Source organism: Garra rufa, chromosome 16 (genome assembly GCF_049309525.1).
Source record: "Garra rufa chromosome 16, GarRuf1.0, whole genome shotgun sequence".
Lineage (NCBI taxonomy): Eukaryota > Metazoa > Chordata > Actinopteri > Cypriniformes > Cyprinidae > Garra > Garra rufa.
Window position 1 is genome coordinate 42,169,699 of NC_133376.1, and position 20,076 is coordinate 42,189,774.

The 20,076-nt window shown below is 32.2% G+C and overlaps 1 protein-coding gene across 2 annotated transcripts; it reads right to left on the reverse strand.

Moving 5' to 3' along the window:
• Positions 1-321: 321 nt before the first annotated feature.
• On the reverse strand, positions 322-19,768 carry ints10 (integrator complex subunit 10). Of its 2 annotated transcripts, XM_073820360.1 has the most exons (18): positions 19,540-19,768; positions 17,933-18,000; positions 17,736-17,839; positions 16,116-16,255; positions 15,851-15,932; positions 15,593-15,733; positions 14,385-14,556; positions 14,136-14,305; positions 12,025-12,155; positions 11,787-11,940; positions 11,565-11,647; positions 10,305-10,469; positions 10,116-10,224; positions 8,470-8,549; positions 6,288-6,450; positions 5,333-5,426; positions 2,283-2,351; positions 322-845 (listed from the first exon to the last, which is right to left on the reverse strand). In XM_073820360.1, exons 1-18 carry the CDS (start codon positions 19,666-19,668, stop codon positions 689-691), a joined length of 2,211 nt encoding a protein of 736 aa, XP_073676461.1. In that variant the 5' UTR covers positions 19,669-19,768; the 3' UTR covers positions 322-688. The 2 variants fall into 2 exon arrangements, with proteins under 2 accessions (XP_073676461.1, XP_073676462.1); XM_073820361.1 differs by lacking the exon at positions 2,283-2,351.
• Positions 19,769-20,076: the final 308 nt, after the last annotated feature.

The following is a 20,076-nucleotide window of genomic DNA, read 5'->3' on the forward strand; positions in this document are numbered from 1 at the left end:
TTAAAAAAGGGCATTTTTATAATGAACATATATTTTTTCGAGCTCTAAAACATATAATTAAAAGTAGAACTTGCTACAAAAAATTATTTTAAAAATGAAAACCCTGAAGAACATTCAGAAATTTAAGATGGACTTGGGGTCAAAAAGGTTGAGAGCTGCTGATTTTAAGTTATTAATTCCAAAGATTAGTACCTAACATACAAAAGTATTAATAAACATAAATGAGACCAAAAAAAAAAAAAATCCTAAATAAGGAACTTAAGACATCTGTGTCTTATAATAATGGACTCAAATAGGATAGAGCAAGACTTAAACTCAGTATTCACCAATGTTTCATTTATTATGAGCTGCCAGCACAACATTATATTACACAATAACACAGTCTAGTTCACAAAGTATTTTACAACAATACAAAGTCAAATTATTGCATTTGATTTAACAATAAATTCTGCATTTTCCAGACAAATAAGAAAATGCTGATGTTTTTGAATATTTGTTAATTACAACCTGAAATAAAACATGACCTACATGAGATCTGCTGGATGACTGATGCATCCTGAATCTGTCCGAAGCAATATATGATGCGAAAAAAGATGATCACATTTAAAAAATATCCAAAAAGTAACAAAACTGCACTGATACATACGTTTGAAATAATGTTTCTATGAGGTTAAAGGTCAGAGGTCGCTCAGGGTAATGACTGGATGAGGATGATCTTTTCGTTAATGCAGAAGCGGTGCAGCACTGTGAGCAGGTTTTCTCCGCATCGCGACACCTGACGCTCCATCGCCAGCCGGAAATCCTCCTTCACGCCTTTGGTGATTCCTCGAGTCACGGTGTGATGTCTATGGAAAAAGACACACAGCATATGAGAACACATTGAGCTGATATGAGTCACCAAATACAGAAAGAACAGAGTACTGAACCAATGTGAACGTGAACTTTATGCAGAACCCATTCGAGAAACAAAACTGTTTCAAAACTGCAGTTTCTCCACATTCAGACTGATATAAGAGCAACGCTCTTCCAATAAAACATCAGACACACGCATGAAGACAGACAATACACATAAGGGTGAACCTCACAGAGAAAAGTCTGCATTTGAGAAGCAATATGAGCCATCCCAAAAACTAAATAAACACAAGTAAAATAAATTAAAATAAGATAAAAATAAAGATTTATATTAATTTGGTTATTTATTTATTAAAATTAAAATAAAATAATTAGAATTGAACTAGAATTTTAATTCAAAATAAAAAGATTCATAATTATAAATGAATTAACCAAAAATTTATTAATAAAAAGTAAAATAAAAACAATAACTTGTAATTAAACGAACTAAATAAATATAAATAAAAAGTAAAATAAAGATTTAATAATTATAAACTAAATAAATATATACAATTAAATAATACATTAAAAATAAATTTAAATAAAGATTCATCATTATAAATAAATAAAAATAATAGAGCTGCAAAACTTTTAGTCACGATTAATCTATTTAAAATAGAAGTTTATGTTTGCATACTATGTATTTATGTATATATAAATACACGCACACATAAATGTAAATATTAAGGAAAAATGTTAGATTTATATGTAAAATATTTATACTTACATATAATATAAATTACATACAATTGTTTACATTAATACATACAATATACATATTTTTTAAAATATATACACATTAAATATACAGTGTACACACACATAGTATGTAAACATAAATGTTTATTTTGAACTGATTAATCATGACTAATCGTTTCGCAGCTCTAATAAATAAATAAATATAAATATTTGCATAAATAAAAATAAATATTTGTATTCTAAAGAAAACAGCTTAAGTTGGATGACATTAAGGTGTTTTCGGCTTAAAAAAAAAAAAAACCTTAAAAAAAATATATTAATAAATTAACAAATTTTCTAAATGCAAAATATGAGTTCCTTTTTTTTTTCTCAGGTGCAATACGAGCCAGACATTTCTTGACATTGTCAGTGAGATTCACTCATAAATGTAAAACGCTGCAATTCAATGAAAAGTACAAACACAATGTAATAAAACGAAAAAAAAAAAAAAAAAAACATTCCTCAAAGACTTCACGACAATTTGAGAGAAACACAACGGAAAAGGAGCCGTATGAGAACGGGAACGATCTTGCAAAATGAAAATGCTTGAGCAGAATGAAGAGAAAATAAAAGGAGGAGAATGTAAACACACGAGCAGGCTGGGAGGAGTCTGGTGGGTTGGGGGCGGGGTTTCGGTGATGGGGGTGGGGTACCTGTCAGCCTTCTGAGCCCCTGGAAGCAGCAGGGTGTTTAACTCCACCCCCAGGGCGGGGCTGGGGTTCCTACGGACAGCAAACACTCATAAACGCACTTCCCGCACCACGACAGCATGATCAGAGCTGATTTGCCCTCACAACCCAACAAACGGCCCAGCGGCACATCCAAAAACTGATTAAAATGCTTTTTTCCAGCCTACTTTTCAAATCTGACAAAAAAGCCGTTACTTCCTACTGATTTACAATGTAAAAGTAACAGTTTTTGCTTCAAGTTGAACATGTCATATTTTGTATTATAATTTATATTTTAGTACACTCTTTAAAAAAAAGGGTTTCTAAAGGAAGTTTTTGCTGTGATGCCAATGAAGTAGGGTCATTCCAGGTCAAATCAACCATTTTTCAGAAATTTCCTCAACTTTTCTGAATAAAGGCAAACATAATTATTGATGAAAACCAAAATTTTAAATGTCATTTATGTTTATTTAGTAAATAATCAACTATTTTGTTGATAAGGGGTGTCAAAAATGACAATTTTCAACTGAGATTCGGACCCAAAGTACAGGAGGGGACAAATGACTTAAGAAAGATGGCAGCATCATTATTTTATTTTCACATTGGTAGGTATTTTAATACAATCTGTTGATTTTAGCAATCTTTGTTGCATTATATGCCAATGGTGACCATTCAAAAATGGGAATAAGCTCTTTTTTCCCCAAAGTTTGCATGCATGCAATTCAGGAAGTATTAATAATATCTTTATATATTTTGGTTCTTACCAAACTTTTCTTTTAGTATCATCATTTTTAAGGCCCTATGTGGTTCAAATCCAGAGATTTGGGGATTTCAATGCACAAAACTCAAATAAATGTCTATGCTGAAAATACTGTTTTGCCAAAGTTTCCGTGCCTATAACTCAAGAGATATTAAAGTTATTTTAGTATCCTGTTAGATTTTGGTACTTAATAATATTTTTTTTCTGTAATCTTCATTTATCTATGGCCTTATATGATTTGATTGCAGATATGTGGATCCCAATGTGCCTCAATGTCCAAATTGTTGAACTGATCCCATATTCAATGGTCAAAAAACCAAATCTGTGATGCTCTGCATACAGCCGATACTTATTATATTTAAAGAAGTATGTCTGAAGTTTTGGGGATCTCAATGCACCATAGAAAATACCTGTCTAAGTGCTGAAAATAATGTTTTTCCAAAGTTTGAAAAGTTTGGGTTGCTCTGCAAACAGCTGATACATATTATAATTAACGAAGGATGTCTGAAGAACAAATTAATTTATGTACTTCTTTCACAAGAAGAAAAAATATCTAAAATTTAAAAAAGTTTTGGGGATCTCAATGCACCCTAGAAAATACGTCTTAGTGCTGAAAATAATGTTTTTCCAAAGTTTGCATGCCTATAACTCAGGAGATATGAAAGATATTTTAATATCCTGTTAGATTTTGGTTCTTAATAATATTTTCTTTTGTAATCTTCATTTTTACGGCCCTGTATGATTCGATCCCAGAAATATGTGGATCCCAATGTGCCTCAAAGTCAAAATTGTTGAATTTTACCCATATTCAATGGTCAAAAAAACAAATTTGAGTTGCTCTGCATACAGCTGATACATATTTTATTTAAAGAAGGATGTCTGAAGAACAAATTAATTTATGTACTTCTTTCACTAGAAGAAAAAAAAAGATCTAAAACCTAAAGTTTTGGGGATCCCAATGCACCATAGAAAATACCTGTCTGAGTGCTGAAAATATTGTTTTTCCAAAGTTTGCATGCCTATAACTCAGGAGATATTAAAGATATTTTAATATCCTGTTAGATTTTGGTTCTTAATAATATTTTCTTTTGTAATCTTCATTTTTACGGCCCTGTATGATTCGATCCCAGAAATATGTGGATCCCAATGTGCCTCAAAGTCAAAATTGTTGAATTTTACCCATATTCAATGGTCAAAAAAACAAATTTGAGTTGCTCTGCATACAGCTGATACATATTTTATTTAAAGAAGGATGTCTGAAGAACAAATTAATTTATGTACTTCTTTCACTAGAAGAAAAAAAAAGATCTAAAACCTAAAGTTTTGGGGATCCCAATGCACCATAGAAAATACCTGTCTGAGTGCTGAAAATATTGTTTTTCCAAAGTTTGCATGCCTATAACTCAGGAGATATTAAAGATATCTTAATATCCTGTTAGATTTTGGTTCTTTATAATATTTTCTTCTGTAATCTTCATTTTTACGGCCTTATATGATTCGATTGCAGAGATATGTGGATCCCAATGTGCCTCAATGTCCAAATTGTTGAATTTTATCCATATACAATAGTCAAAAAAAAAAAAAAAATCTAGGTCACTCTGCACACATCTTATGCATATTAGATTTAAAAAAGAATGTCTGAAGAACTAATTCATTTACGTACTTCTTTCACTAGAAGAAAAAAGATCTAAAATCTAAAGTTTTGGTTGGGGATCGCTGGCTGAGTTAACACAGAAGCATTCTTGGTTCCTAAAAGAACCATTTTGTTTTAGTGTGAAGAACATTTTTAAATTTCTAAAGCATGTTTTACACTGTAAAGAATCTATCCTGGATTATAAAGGTTCTTAATGGAACCATCAATGCCAATAAAAAAAAAAAAAAAACTTTAATTTTAAGTGTGTAAATTGTTGTTTAATTCATTACGACCCGATCTATGTTCTCAATTCCCGACTCTAAACAGACCTGAACTTCATTACAGAGCTGTGACCCCGTTAAAACCCTCCACAATATCACACAAAGACCATAAAACTGATCAAAAAAGCTTCAGAAAGCGGCTGGAGGACATCAGACATGAGCCAATCAGAAAGCAGGGTAAAGAAAACACGGCAAGCAAAACACCACCTTCCTGTCACGGCGGTTAACCTTAACCGCAGCGTATTTAATATGTCCAAAACAAAAGGAGAAAGGAAACAGGAAGGAGGGAAAGACCTCTGATGATCATTTCTCATCATCTCCAGTTTCACTGGCTGATGTCTGTGATGTGGGCGGGACTTACTTGATGAGCATCCCCTGATTGGGCAGCAGCTCCAGCTGGACCCGCCCTCCTTCTGTCGTGCGAAGGTAAGCGAATTCTTCTAACATGTCAATGTCTCAGAGAGAAAGCTGGTCAAGGACAAATATTGATATAAAATACATTTATTCGGAATTATGAGAAAAGTTTTTTGCCATCGCTGGTCCACTTTAAACAGTCCTGCAGTGTGATTTATTATTCTATAAAGATACTTTATCATGTTTATTAATATTTCCAGATGAACACTTATTGGACTGAAGCAGCTTGGCATTAGGATTTTTTGAGGAACATTTGGTGGAGGAATGATTTTCCAAAGCCTCCAAAACTTCTTTTGAGGAACGTTTATTTGTTCATCTCTCAATCATCATTGGATTGCATTGCATTATATGTTTGGATCGTTTCATCTTCTTAAGACATTTTATTGGAGATATAGAGCGACCACTGATATTTATATATCATATGCGACCCTGGACTATAAAAGTTCTTCGTACGTCTTAAGTAGCACAGGTATATTTGTAGCAATAGCCAAAAATACAATGTACGGGTCAAAATTATTTATACTTCTTTTATGCCAAAAATCATTAAGATATTAAATGAAGATCATGTTCCATGAAGATATTTTGTAAACTTCCTATCATAAATATATCAAAACCTATTTTTGGATTATTAATATGCATGGCTAAAAACTTCATTTGGACAACTTTCCCATTTTTCTCAATATATCTAATTTTTTTGCATCTTTAGATTCCAGATTTTCAAATATTTGTATCAAATATTGTCCTATCCTAACAAAATCATCCATCTCAGTTTTAAAACATTGACCCTCATGTCTGGTTTTGTGGTCCAGGGTCACATTTTAATATCAGCAGCTGCTCCAAATTGCATATTTTTGCTCAGTTTGAGTCTCTAAATAAAAAGAAGCTGTTTTTTGGAAGGATACTGGTGACGTAGTTGAAGAAGTTCTCGTATTGGAAGCTGCCCTGCTGGCAGATCTTATCCACGGCCTTCAGAAACAGATTCTCACCCTGCGGCCAATCATATTGCAGGAGAACGATCACATGACCCAGAGCCAGGTCGTCTCTGTTATCTGTGAAGGCCCTCAGCTAAGAAAGAGATTAAATGTGTTAAAAACTGATTCTGAATTCAAGCTTTGAGCTGTGAGGTTTGAGCTGCACGATTCTGGATTAATTAAGAATCACAATTTTTTGGTTTCAAGTAGAGATCACGAATCTCCCACAGTTCTGAAATAAGTAAAATAACATGTAAGTTACTAGAGGCTGTGACAAAATATTACTTGCCTAATTCTATTAATTTTTTTTAAACAATTGTAACGAATTATAAAAAAAAAAAATGTTTGAGTGAATGATTCAATGACTCACTCATAAATACTTCACTTATTCCGTTACTGAATGAATCATCGTTTTTGAATGAATCTGTGTTTCAATAAGTCACTTGCTGCCACCTAGTGGCAAAACAATGTAATCAACAAATGTTATTTAAAGCAACCATTTGACGTGAAAATTACTTTCAAATGGTGATTTGCTCCATTTTGATCGCTACCATAGACATCAGTGTTTGTATCCGAACTTTAAACTACAACCCCTGGCAAACATTATGGAATCACCACACTTAGATATTGTTCACCAAATATTTTTTACTTCATAGCAAATGAACGAATCACAGATATGACACACAAAAAAAAATTGTTTAATAACTTAACATTCTGGTTACGTGAAATCAAATAAATGAGATTAAACTCTTTAATTAATGGAAAATTATTTTCCATATCAAGTACAGGAAAAAATTATGGGATCATTCAATGTTGAGAAAAAACACAATTGAAAAAAATGAAAAACAATATTCTTCATCAAGCTGGTTCTAACTTTATCGAATAGTGATTGACAGATCGGTTTTTCAAGATGGAGCCTTGTCGTGGAGTTTTTAAATTCCCACCATACATTTTCAATCGGATTGAGATCCGGACTGTTTGCTGACCATGTAATTGAGTTAATATGCCTTTCCTGAAAAAAAGCTTTAACACTCTGTGCATTATTATACTAACATCAACACCTAAATTCTTTTCTATTGATGGAATGAGAAAAGTGTCCAAAGTTTCAGTGTAAACCTGGGAATTGATTGTTGAGGTAAGGATTGCCATTTCCCCTGGTCTTTTACCCAAAATGCAACCCCATATTATAAAAGAGTATGATATATATTTTATATTATTATAGAATGGCACAAGACAAATATTCCAGCATCATCTCCTTGTCCATTGCAGATTTGTGATTCATCACTGAATATCACTTTTATCATCCACACTCCATGACTTCTTCTCGTTAGCCCACTCTAATCTTGTTTTCTTTTATTTAGGCTGGTTTTCATTTGGCCATTCTATATGTAAATGTTTGTTTTATTATGCATCTTATTTTCAAGGCAAATTACTTTGACTTTTGATCTGCATGTTTGCTTTAGTTTGATAATATTTCCATTTTGTTTATACTTACACCAAAATTTCAGAAACAACTTCCAACTTAGACCCAGCTTCTTCTGCCATTCCATGATGGAGTTTTATAATCCCTTTCATCATTTCAACTGACAGCTTTCTTGTTGGGGACATGTTTCCTTACAATTAGCCAGGTTCAACAGCTCTTTAAGGTTTGTAAGTACTCTCTTTTAATTGCTGGCTATTCGCATTTTAGATAGGTTTAGATATTTGTTTCAGAAATACAAATTACAAGCTGATTCCTTAATTTTTTCCTCTACTTGATATGGAAAATAATTTTCCATTAATTGTTTGAGATATGTTTCACATAATCAGAGTGTTGAATACTTAAACAAAAATTGTTTTGTCATAGTGTTTTGTGATTGGTTTATTTGTTATAAAGTAAAACATTTGGGTGAACAGCTTCTAAGTGTAGTGATTCCATCAATTTTGCCAGGGGTTGTATAAATGTGACAGCGTAAACACTGATTTGAATGTTCTAATGTGACTTTGTTAAAGGTTTAGTAGACACAGATGAATCGTTGTCACTTAGAAACAAGATCTTGTGGGTGTTTGAATCAAGATCCCAATCTTTTTACAATTAATCGTGCAGCTCTAGTGAGACGTTAAGATCTGGTACCTTAAAACAGGCCAGCATGAGCTGAAGACAGAACGGAAGGATGGATTTACTGGTGCAGGGGACGAGCCTCAGATCATTACCTAGAAACACAGAAGAGAAATATTCCTGTTATGGTAAAACTCATGAATTTTACTTAGGCGTAACATTCTAAATTCAAAAGTTTGAACTTTTGAAAGTGACATTCAAAAGTTTTCAGACATTCAAAGCTTTTTCCAAATCGTTCAGCCCCAAAAATTCACACAATGTTCGGAGTAAATATAATTTTTAAGGCATTAAAACATTTTATAAAACAATAATCTCCATTACCGCCATTCATTTTTACTTCCATTTTAATTTAAAGACCATTTGAAGTTAAACAACTAAAATGAGAAAGAATGGACTGGTAACTAGTTGAAGTAAAAAGTAATGATTATTACAGTCTTGAGTAAGCAGGGTTCCTGCAGATATGAACAAGTGAAATTTAAGACTTTTTAAGACCATTTTAATACCACCTTATATGAAATTTAAGACCTAAACCTGTAATGGAAATAGATATTATATTACATGCATATATGTGATATTTAATGTGTTTAATGTAAAAAGTAAACAAAATTTCATGGCTGTCATAAATAAAATTTATTACTACGATATACAGTGAACTTTTCATATCAGCAGATACTATTCCACACATAATATCCCCATAAAACTACCACTAGAAATATCTGATGTAAAAAAAAAAAATTCTGAAGCGATTTTTTTTTTTTAACTTTTGAAAATGTATGCATTACCTTTGAAATTTATTTTATGAATTTATCAATAAATTCTAAATGGCTGTTAGCAGTGAGATTACATAATTTACACTGCAAAATTAAAAGTGAGATTAATTTATTAAATACATTTATTGATATATATATATATATATATATATATATATATATATATATATATAAGATTAGAAATGTTATATAAATACTGCGATTCTGTCTGAAGACACAGTAACTTCCACAGAGGGAGAAAAAAATCTACAGTTGTTAGCAACTGGCCTTAGCCAAGCCCTATATTCAGTTTTTCCAAGCCAAGTATCGCTAAACTTGCACTTCCTCATAGCTAAAAAGTTAAATCCATGTGACTTCTGCGGTACAATCCGAGAGAGACTCGCGCCAATAACAGAAAGCTGATTGGCTATTGCATGCTGGTCTCATTTGTAGTTTAAATACAGCGAATTACATTTGGAATAGTGAAATAAAGAACTACAACACCACGGAAACAACAAAAAGAGAATTTAAATGAGCATTAGAGGTAGCGTTACATGGACATCGGAAAAATAAGACCTGTGTAAAATTATTTAAGACCTAGAACATCGAATTTAAGACTTTTTAAGTCCTAAAATTTAGATTTTTAAATTTGAGACTTTTTAAGACTGTTTAAGACCCCGCGGGAACCCTGGTAAGTCAATGATTAGCAACAACATGAAGCGGAAAATAGTAAAAATTTCACAAACTGCAAAAAATTGCCAACAGAATGAAATAAAGATTGCATGATTTCATGCTTCAATCGCACTGAGATTAAAAATTGCAGTTTTAACGGGTTAATAACAAGGTTATTAAATAAAAACTAAAAAAAGTACTTTAGTAAAACCATAGTTTATGTAACTGCTGTAGACGCACCTTTCCTGTTTTTGCTGCGGGGTTTGCGCTGCTCCTCGCTGCACTTCACTGCTTCATGATTCTGGGGCATCAGACCAGAAACCACCTCCAGAAGCTTCTCACACGCCATCTGTCAAACCACAGCATGAACACAATGAGATGTGCTGAATATAGCAGGTCTAATGTAAGTGCTGTGTGTGTGTGAGTTACCCTGTACTCTCCCAGGGCATAGTGACAGGACGCCTGCTGAATGATCGCCCGCTGCGTCTCCAGACTCGAGGAGCTCGAGAGCGAGTTCTGGTTCTGGTTCTGGTTCTGGTTCTGCTGGAGTGATGACATCAGAGCCAGACTGGACAGAGCCTTTCGGTACTGACCCTGAACAACACACAGATGGGTAAAAACTAGTCAGAGCAAGGAGGAATGTTGGCCACAGAAATTAACTTACAATGCGTATTTCAACAGATAAGGGTTCAAATAAACCTTAAAGATAAAACTTAAAAGATAAAATAATTTTTTTTTATTGAAATAAAGCTGGATTAAGATAAACAGTAAATATTCATTGAAAAACTGAAATAAATTGAAGTTGAAGCACTAAAATTACTAACTGGAAATGCAAAACAAAAACTGAAATAAAAATAAAATAAAAAATAAACTAATAAAATGACAAAAGCATATAGCAAAATTACCAAAAATTAGACTTAACTTAAAAGTTAAACAGATAAATTAAATACATTAAATTAATAAATGCTCATTCAAAATATTAATAAAAACCTAAAAGTTATACAAATAATATTAAAATAGCAATGCTATTGAGACATTGACATATTATAGAAATAATCTGATATACTTAAACTAATGGACAGTGTTGCTACTGCCAACTAAGTCTATGAAAAAAAAACCATTTTTGTTAATTGAAATAAAGCTGAAATAAAACGAGTACAGTTCAGATAAAAAAGTAATAAAAAGATGAAAAAAGTAAAAAGAAAATTAGAAAATGAAATAAACTTAGAAATATTTAAACAAAAAAAAACAGAACACAAAATAGAATTATGAAAAAATAAAACAAAATATATAAATAAAAGCATATTCAAAATAAAATGATAAAAAACTATAAGATCTACTGACAATTATAAAACTGACTGTTTAGTTCATGGATGCTAATTGGTCAGCATATTTACTTTTGTTTGTCATTTCAATCTTGTAGGTATGAAGAGGCTTTTACAGAGTGGAAAAAAACTATTCAGATTAATTAAAGAATAATTTAGATTCATAGGTGAATCAGTTTGACTGAACAGAACTGGCACGCTCATAAATCAGATATTACAAATATTGTTGGTTTGTGAGCAACTTTTTCTCCAAACAAGAGCAAAATCGAGCTCTTGACAATATTTAACTACAAACAGGTATATGATATGATCGAATTTATTAATCAATCAAATAACAAATCAATAAACCAAACCCAAATTATACCTGATAAATGATCATATCTGTGAGGAAAATCCTGAACCACATCCACATCTCAGTTTTCCACGCTGAGCAGATCTTAGCGAACTCTGGAATAAAACAATAACACAGGAGTTCATCATTTACATCACAGAACTGCAGCAGTTACTAGTGTGAGTCAGGACACAAAATTATAACTTGACTGTCATTGGAAATATTAGTAAATCTTCCAGAATCAGACAGACAAACCTGTTTCCAAGCTTTGGTGTGAATGCAGCAGGTCCCAGCTCTCTCTGGCGATACGGAAGTGCTCTAAAGTCTCGGCCCAACTTGGCATCTCTGCTTTATTCACCACAATGTGCCGCCCTCTGCCTTTGGCCAACATGTCCTCATCATCAGAGCTCTACACACAAACACAGCGGTCATGTTCATTAGTGCATTTGCACATAATTATGTAAAACTAATAATAATAACCTGCGAGACTGACCATGGTTTTCTCCCGTCCGTCGGCCAGCTTGCGTTTCTTGTGCGTGTGCTTTCGCTCCACTTCTACATCAGTGTAAACACTAGACAGATCCTCCAGCAGAACCCACGGACTCAAGCTCAGAGATGCATGACCTGACAGAAAAAGAAATACTTCTATAATTCTATTGAACAGTAAAGTTTTTAAGATTTTTTTTAAATTTATATAATAATTGTAAATTATATAATAATATGTGACCCTGGACCACAAAACCAGTCTTAAGTCGCTGGGGTATATTTGTAGCAATAGCCAAAAATACATTGCATGGGTCAAAATTATTGATTTTTCTTTTATGCCAAAAATCATTAGGAAATTCAGTAAAGGTCATGTTCCATGAAGATTTTTTGTAAAATTCCTACTGTAAACCTATCAAAATGTAATTTTTGATTAGTAATATGCATTGCTAAGAACTTAATTTGGACAACTTTAAAGGTGTTTTTCTCAGTATTTAGATTTTTTGCACCCTTATTTTCCAGATTTTCAAATAGATGTATCTCGGCCAAATATTGTCCTATCCTAACAAACCATACATCAATAGAAAGCTTATTTATTGAGCTTTCATATGATGTATATATCTCAGTTTTGTAAAATTTAACCTTATGACTGGTTTTGTGGTCCAGGGTCACATATTATTATCATTCATAATAATATTTCATGTTGCAACGGTACAATTACAACACTTATGTTTATCAGAGTTCGTACAGAAACTGTAAAACGAAACTCCAGGACTTTCAAGGACTTTTCCAGCACTACTTGTTTGATTTCCTAAGTACTTCAATCAGAGATCTCACTTATCAAACAATGTCGTCTATTTCGAATTCTAAAAAAAATAAAAATAAAAATAAATGAACTAATAAAAATTGTGAATAATAAACAAGTGAAGCATTACAATGTGAATTATTACAAATTATACCGCACAATAGAAAAACCATGGTGAATTTTCTTAAAGGATTTGTATTTGTGTATACTATCTTTTTTCTTTGTTTTGTTTTTAGAACTGTACTGCCTTTTCTACCGTAGAAAAAAAAAATCTGTACTGTGTAAAAAAAAAAAAAAAAAAAAACTGCTGTGAAATCCTGATCTGAATAATGAATCATCATTTCAGATCAGGACTGGATGGATCACGAATCATGACTTTGCGTATGGCGAAACATTTGATTTAGATCAGGACTTCAAAGGACTCAGAACTTTGCGTTTAGGAAATTATTCGATTTGAATCATTTGATCATTTTGCCATTTTTTTTTCACAATTGCATAAATTAAATAGCCAAAATGCGCTTTTTATAGTTTTGTCTTGCTTTAAAAAAAATCAATTACAAAACAATTTAAAAATATTTACTTAAACACTGAACATTTTTAACATTCTAGTAGGCATTATAGCCTACCAATTTAACGTAAAATTAATAAGTTAGCAAAATAATATTCTTTGGCCATTTTAAGACATCCCCTTCTTGAATCAGGCATGTGTTTTTACTGTATAAATAAATGCAGCCTTGCTGAGCAAAGGAGAATGTTAGAATAAATGTATTAATAAAGCTGTTGTAATGATTGTTATCGTTATCTTTGTGTTACTTTTGTATTTCATTTTACAGAACAACAGTAAAATCACAATACTAAAATTTATGAATGTTGACTTTTACTTTGGCGGAAACCCGCAAGAAGACCTACTTTTTGCTGCCAGCAGCAGATTTATGAATGATTCTAATCTTTGGACTCTATTTGATCGCGTCACATCATTGTTCGGTATAATTTATTCTGCCTTTTTGCTTATTCGAACACCGAAAATGCCCAAACAGTTGCCAAACATTCATTGCATCCCTAATGAATTTTGTGTAAAGAGACGTGTGATTATTGACAAAACATTTATTTCATAAATTCATTGTCTTTTCAAGACTTTTCAAGTACCTTGCTATTTTCAAGGGTTTTCCAGGCCTTAAATTTCAAAAAGTCAAATTCAAGTTCTTCAAGCACTTTAAGCACCTTGTACAAACCCTGGTTTATGGTTGTTGTTTCTTTGCTTGTGTAAAACCTTACAACTTTTATTTTGACTGACATACAGAGACACATGAACTGACCCTGGAACAGTGACGGCTGCACGGCAGAGACGTAGTGAAACGCGCAGTGAAACAGGACCAGCGTGCAGCAGGTAACGATCTGACCACAGCAGTGGGCAAAACCTTCAGCATCCGTAGCCGACATGAACCGACACAACTCTGATACACGCTGCAGGAGCTCTGAGTACGACCTACAACATACATACACACACATCAGTGAGAGCTGATCATACGCTTCAGTCACTACAACAGTGTTTTTCAGATTCTCACCGGCTTCCTTTCTCTCCCTGCCAATCACAGAGAGAGCCGACCACGCCCACCATCTCCAGCAGCCTATCCCACGGCTCCGCCACCACTGACGACTTCTCTGACAGCCCGTCAATCACATACCGCTGACCCCGCCCCCGACCTGGAGACTTGAGACCGCCCACTTCCTGAGTGCCTGAGAAAATATAAACAATCATTGGGAAAATGACACTATTGTCGAGCTGTGTTACAGCTGAAACTGAGTTAGTTTCATAATCAATTTTGCAACATTAACATCATTATTTTCCTGTTTTCTGTTTTTGTTAAGTAGTGAATGGAAGCGTGTTTCCACCATGGGATATAAAAATGCAAAAGGTAATCTGACTTTTTTTCCCTCAGAATTTCCTTAAAAAGGCTGAATTGTGAGATAAAAATTCACAATTGTCTAATATAACTGCAATATAAACTTACTTTCTCAAAAGTCTTAGTTTGCATCTTGCACTTGTTTTCGCAATGGAATAAAAAATAAATAAGATATTTGCTTACTTATTGTCTATATAATTTATCTCACAATTTTAACTTCTCTTCTCAGAAGTCAGTAAAAGTATGTTTTTATCTGAAAATTCTCGCTTTTCCTTACAATTTTGTGGAAAAAAAAAATCTGATTATGAAAAATATCACAATAACCCTTTTTATTTTTTACTGGTGGAAACAAGCTTCCACAGTATTGTGCAAAAGGTCATTTTGCAAAAATGCAAAAGGTAATTGTAACTTTTTATCTCACAATTCAGCCTTTATATTAAAATTCTCAGAAAAAATATTAAATTTCTGAGAAAAAAAGTCAGAATTGTGTGATTTCTCAAAGTTTTTAATGTGCACCTTGCAATTGTTTTCGCAGTGGAATCAAAAATGAAAAGGTAATTGCAACTTTATCACAATTTTAACTTTTCATCTCCGAGTTGAGTAAAATTATGTGTAATTATGTAATTATGTGAAGTCACAATAGCCTTTTTTTAATTTTTACTGGTAGCTTCCACAGTATTGTGCAAAGTGCTATATATAAAAAGAAATAAAATAGTCACTACTCTACAAATCACACTATTTTTGTAGTATGCAGTATGCTTACTGGCAATCTATGCAAATTTTCAGCATGCATTAAAAAAAAAACTCCAAAAATCAGCAAAATGCACTCAAAAGACATAGATTAATTGCAAAACAAAAACTGCCATTACCCTGTATCTGTCCGTCCGCCGTCGGCTCCCGTGTGACGTAACATATATAAAACTCTGCTGCTTTGTGCATGTACTTATACAGCAGACTGACTGGGAGACACATCTCTGGATTATTCAGAATCAGCGGCAGAACATCACACACTGAAAGAGATGAAAACAGATAAACAAATGAACAGCAAATAAAGAATTTTTACACTTTGCTCAAGGAAAAAGCATATAAAACAAAAAGAAAACAATCAAGAGATGATGGATTTGTACCAAACAGCTTCCTGAAGCAGTTGACAGGCGTGTCCAGGTTCTCTACGGTCTCTGCCTCTAATAACGACTCTCCTAAACTGACCTGGGAAAGAAAGGTCAAATGGTCAGAGGTCATGCTGGGTTTGCATTTTTTGTTAAAAAAAGTATACACTGCCAGTCAAAAGTTTGGACACACTTCCCTGTTCTCTTTGATGGGGAAGTGTGTCCAAACTTTTGACTGGTAGAAATTTAAATAAAATAGTGTGTGTGAGATGATTTGACTCACTCCATGCTGAACGACAGACTCTGGAAATCTCTTGAGTAACAACAGCAGCATCTCTGCTTTCTCCAGCGTGTTGAAACACTGTTCTGTGGCCTTCAGGAGCATCTTACACTGAACTGGACCTGGAAGAGTCTCAAAAACACCTGCAAACACACACAAACACACACATGATCACTGAAGAAAACTGTGATTAAACTACACTACAGCAGCTGACAAACACACATCAGAAGTGATATTATTAGTCAAACTAAAAAACATTCATGTTAATTGAAATAAAGCTGTAATGAAATACAAATATAAATATCAGATGCTGAATGTAAATTTGAATTGTTGTCTTGGCAACTAACTGAAATAAGTTGAAGTTAAAGCCTTAAAATTAACTGAAGATCAATAACAAACTAAATCAAGTCAGCTTTATTTATATAACGCTTTTAACAATACGCTGAACTTAAACTATTAAAAAGTTAATTGAAATAAAGATGAAATTAAATAAAATATAAATATAAAAAAAACTTAATGAAAATGAGAAATGTTGCTTTGGCAAAGTTAAAGTAAAAGCTGTAAAATTTAAAAACTGGAAAAAAAAATTGAAAACTGAAATAAAAAGAAATTAAACCTAAAAAGTAATATAAAAAAAACAACAATAAACAAACAAGCTAATAAAAATGACATAGATAATACGATTTCTTCAAATGTAACTAAAATTAAAACTAAAAATATTAAAAAAAAATTTTAATTTGAAATATTAATAAAAAAAAAACAAGAGCATAAAAATAATACTTAACAACACTGACACACACATATGTGACCCTGGACCACAAAACCAGTCTTAAGTCGCTGGGGTATATTTGTAGAAATAGCCAAAAATACATTGTATGGGTCAAAATTATTGATTTTTCTTTTATGCCAAAAATCATTAGGAAACCAAGTAAAGATCATGTTCCATGAAGATTTTTTGTAAAATTCCTACTGTAAATGTATCAAAATGTAATTTTTGATTAGTAGTATGCATTGTTAAGAACTTAATTTGGACAACTTTAAAGGTGATTTTCTCAGTCTTTTGATTTTTTTGCATCCTCAGATTCCAGATTTTCAAATAGATGCATCTCAGTCAAATATTGTCCTATCCTAACAAACCATACATCAATAGAAAGCTTATTTACTGAGCTTTCATGTGATATACATCTCTTTTGTAAAATTTAACCTTATGACTGGTTTTGTGGTCCAGGGTCACATATGTGATTCTGGACCACAAAACCAGTCATAAGGTCAATTTATACATAAATAAATAAGCTTTCAATTGATATATGGTTTGTTAGGATAGGACAATTATTTGGCCGAGATGCAACTATTTGAAAACCTAAAATCTGAGGGTGCAACAAAAATCTAAATATTGAGAAAATGGCCTTTAAAGTTGGCCAAATGAAGCGCTTAGGTAGGAAATGTACAAAATATCTTCATGGAACATTATATTACTTCAAATCCTAATAATTTTTGGCATAAAAAAAAAAATCAATAATTTCAACCCATGCAATGTATTTTTGGCTATTGCTACAAATATACCAGTACTACTTAAGACTGGTTTTGTGGTCCGGGTCATATATATTTATTTAGCACATGCACCTTTGAGAAACAGAGCGTGTTTGTCCTGGCTGTCGTTTCGTAATGCAGCAGTGATGACTGCGATCTCACGCCAGACCACCGGCTGCTCGGGGAAATTCACGAATCTGTGCATGAGAAAACACCAATGAAGAATATTAAACGATGGTTATCATGTGCAGCAAAAGCATCCAGAGTAATTGTGTGTGTTGTGGACTCACATGTCGTACAGGAGTCTGCCGGCGGAGGCCGTCCTCTCTGCGTTACGCTCGATACTGTACATCTCATACTGCACACATGAATATAACACATGCACCAGACATGAAACTCATAACCAATGATGCACAGATCTAATGCACACAGACCTTTGCATGATTCAGACACTCAGATATGCATATATGCACAATGATAATCATGCACATTTATCAGCTTGCAATTTGCAAACACAAAATTTCCTTTGGTAAAATAAGCTTCCAGTGCACACATGCAAATACAAGACAGATTATAACAGAATATTAGACAAAGTGCATGCTTTTCTCTAAAACAATATGGTAACACCTTACAACAAGATGCCATTTGTTAACATTAGTTAATGTATTAACTAACATAAACAAACAATGACCAATACATTTATTACAGTATTTATCCATCTTTGTTAATGTTAACTAATGCTAACAAACGCAACCTGTGATTTTAATAATGCATTAGTAAATGCTGAAATTAACATTAACTAAGATTAATACATGCTGGAGTATTGCTCAATGCTCATGCTTAATTCATGTTAACTAATTTAGATAACTAATGTACCTTGCTGTAAAGTGTTACCATTTTTTAGTAAATTTTATTTAAATACATAAATAATAAATCGATAAAATGTGAATAAATAATAAAAATGTTTAAAAAAAAATAAAACAAATAAATCATAAAAATATGAATACATTATATAAAGTAATTAAAATACTTAATTTGACTAAATAAATGTTTAGAAAAGACTAAAACTAAAAATATGATCAAATATATAAACAAGCACTGAATAAGATCAATCAATTTTTAAAAATAAATATATAAAATTGTCTTTAAAAACAAGTAAATATTTAGAAAAGACATGATTAAATAAATAAATAAATAAACAAACAAACATTTAATTTAAAAAAATAATTGTTTAAATTTAAAATAAAAAACAAGTAAATATTTAAAAAAGTCTAAATAAGATAATCAAATTTTTAAAATAAAAATAGAATATATAAAAATATGTTTCAAAACAAAATATTTTGAAAAGACATGATTAAATATACAAATAAATAAACAAACATTCAATAAAAAATGTAAATGTTTAAATTAAAAAAACAAATAAGTAAAAAACAAATAAATATTTAAAAAAGACTAAATACTATATGATTAATTTAAACAAACAAACAAGGAATAAAATAATATGAACTTTTACACTGAAAATAAAGTTAAATTGTACAATAAAAACTGGTTTAAATAAATAAAATATTTGTTAAAATATTACAATAAATAATAGTACAGTACAATGTGACTAACGTCCTAGAAAGCATTATTTTCCAAATAATATTTAACATACATTTATAGTATTTTTAAAATAATTATACACTAAAAATATAGTATTTTATAGTTTGAAATAAACATTTAAATGGTGGAATTTAATTAAGAATTTAACACATTTTGAATGATCATATTTGGGGGTCCGTGGCACCCGCAAAAAAGAAACCCGCTGTACTAGAGTCCTGAATGATGTGCAGTGGGTTTTAAAACATTATGATTATTGTTGGATGACAGAATAGTGCATGATGTTGATGTTTATTACCTGAATGTTGAAGTCTGTGGGATAGAGGGTGCGCGCAGTGATGAGCCAGGCTTTAGCTGCATACGGGTCTTGCGGCACGAGCTCCCGCGCGCGCTTCACCAGGAACTCACAGTCGCCCTGCGCCGACATTTGCTCCCGTTAACGGGTGTACAATACAAACAAAACCCTTCAGATGTTCAAAGGCTAAAGCACAGACTGAAAAACACCGGGACGATCATCGAGTGTTGAACTTCCGGCTGGAAGCTAGTGATTTCAAAATAAAAGTCCTATTTCCAACCCAAGAAAAAGCAGACATCTATCTATTTCTGTTTGCTGCTTAGTGATGCAATTGGCTGTCTGTAGATAATAACAAATAAATAAAAATAATAACAATAAAATAATGCAATTTTTGTAACTCAGTGTAGACAGCATTGAACTCATTGCAAAACTTTTTTAGGTGAAACAAGCAAGTTCAATACAAATTTTAGTAATGAAATATTATGTTTTAGGTCATTTAGAATAATTTGAATATTTATTCGAGCGAAATGGTAGGCTAAA

Coding starts and splice junctions, on each gene's coding strand:
- ints10 (XM_073820360.1), bottom strand. CDS start 19,668: ATGTCGGCGCAGGGCGACTGTGAGTTCCTGGTGAAGCGCGCGCGGGAG. Junction 14,557..15,592: donor GGCGGACGGACAGATACAGG/GTAATGGCAGTT, acceptor ATATTTTCTCAG/GCACTCAGGAAGTGGGCGGT. Junction 10,470..11,564: donor CAGATATGATCATTTATCAG/GTATAATTTGGG, acceptor TGTGTTGTTCAG/GGTCAGTACCGAAAGGCTCT.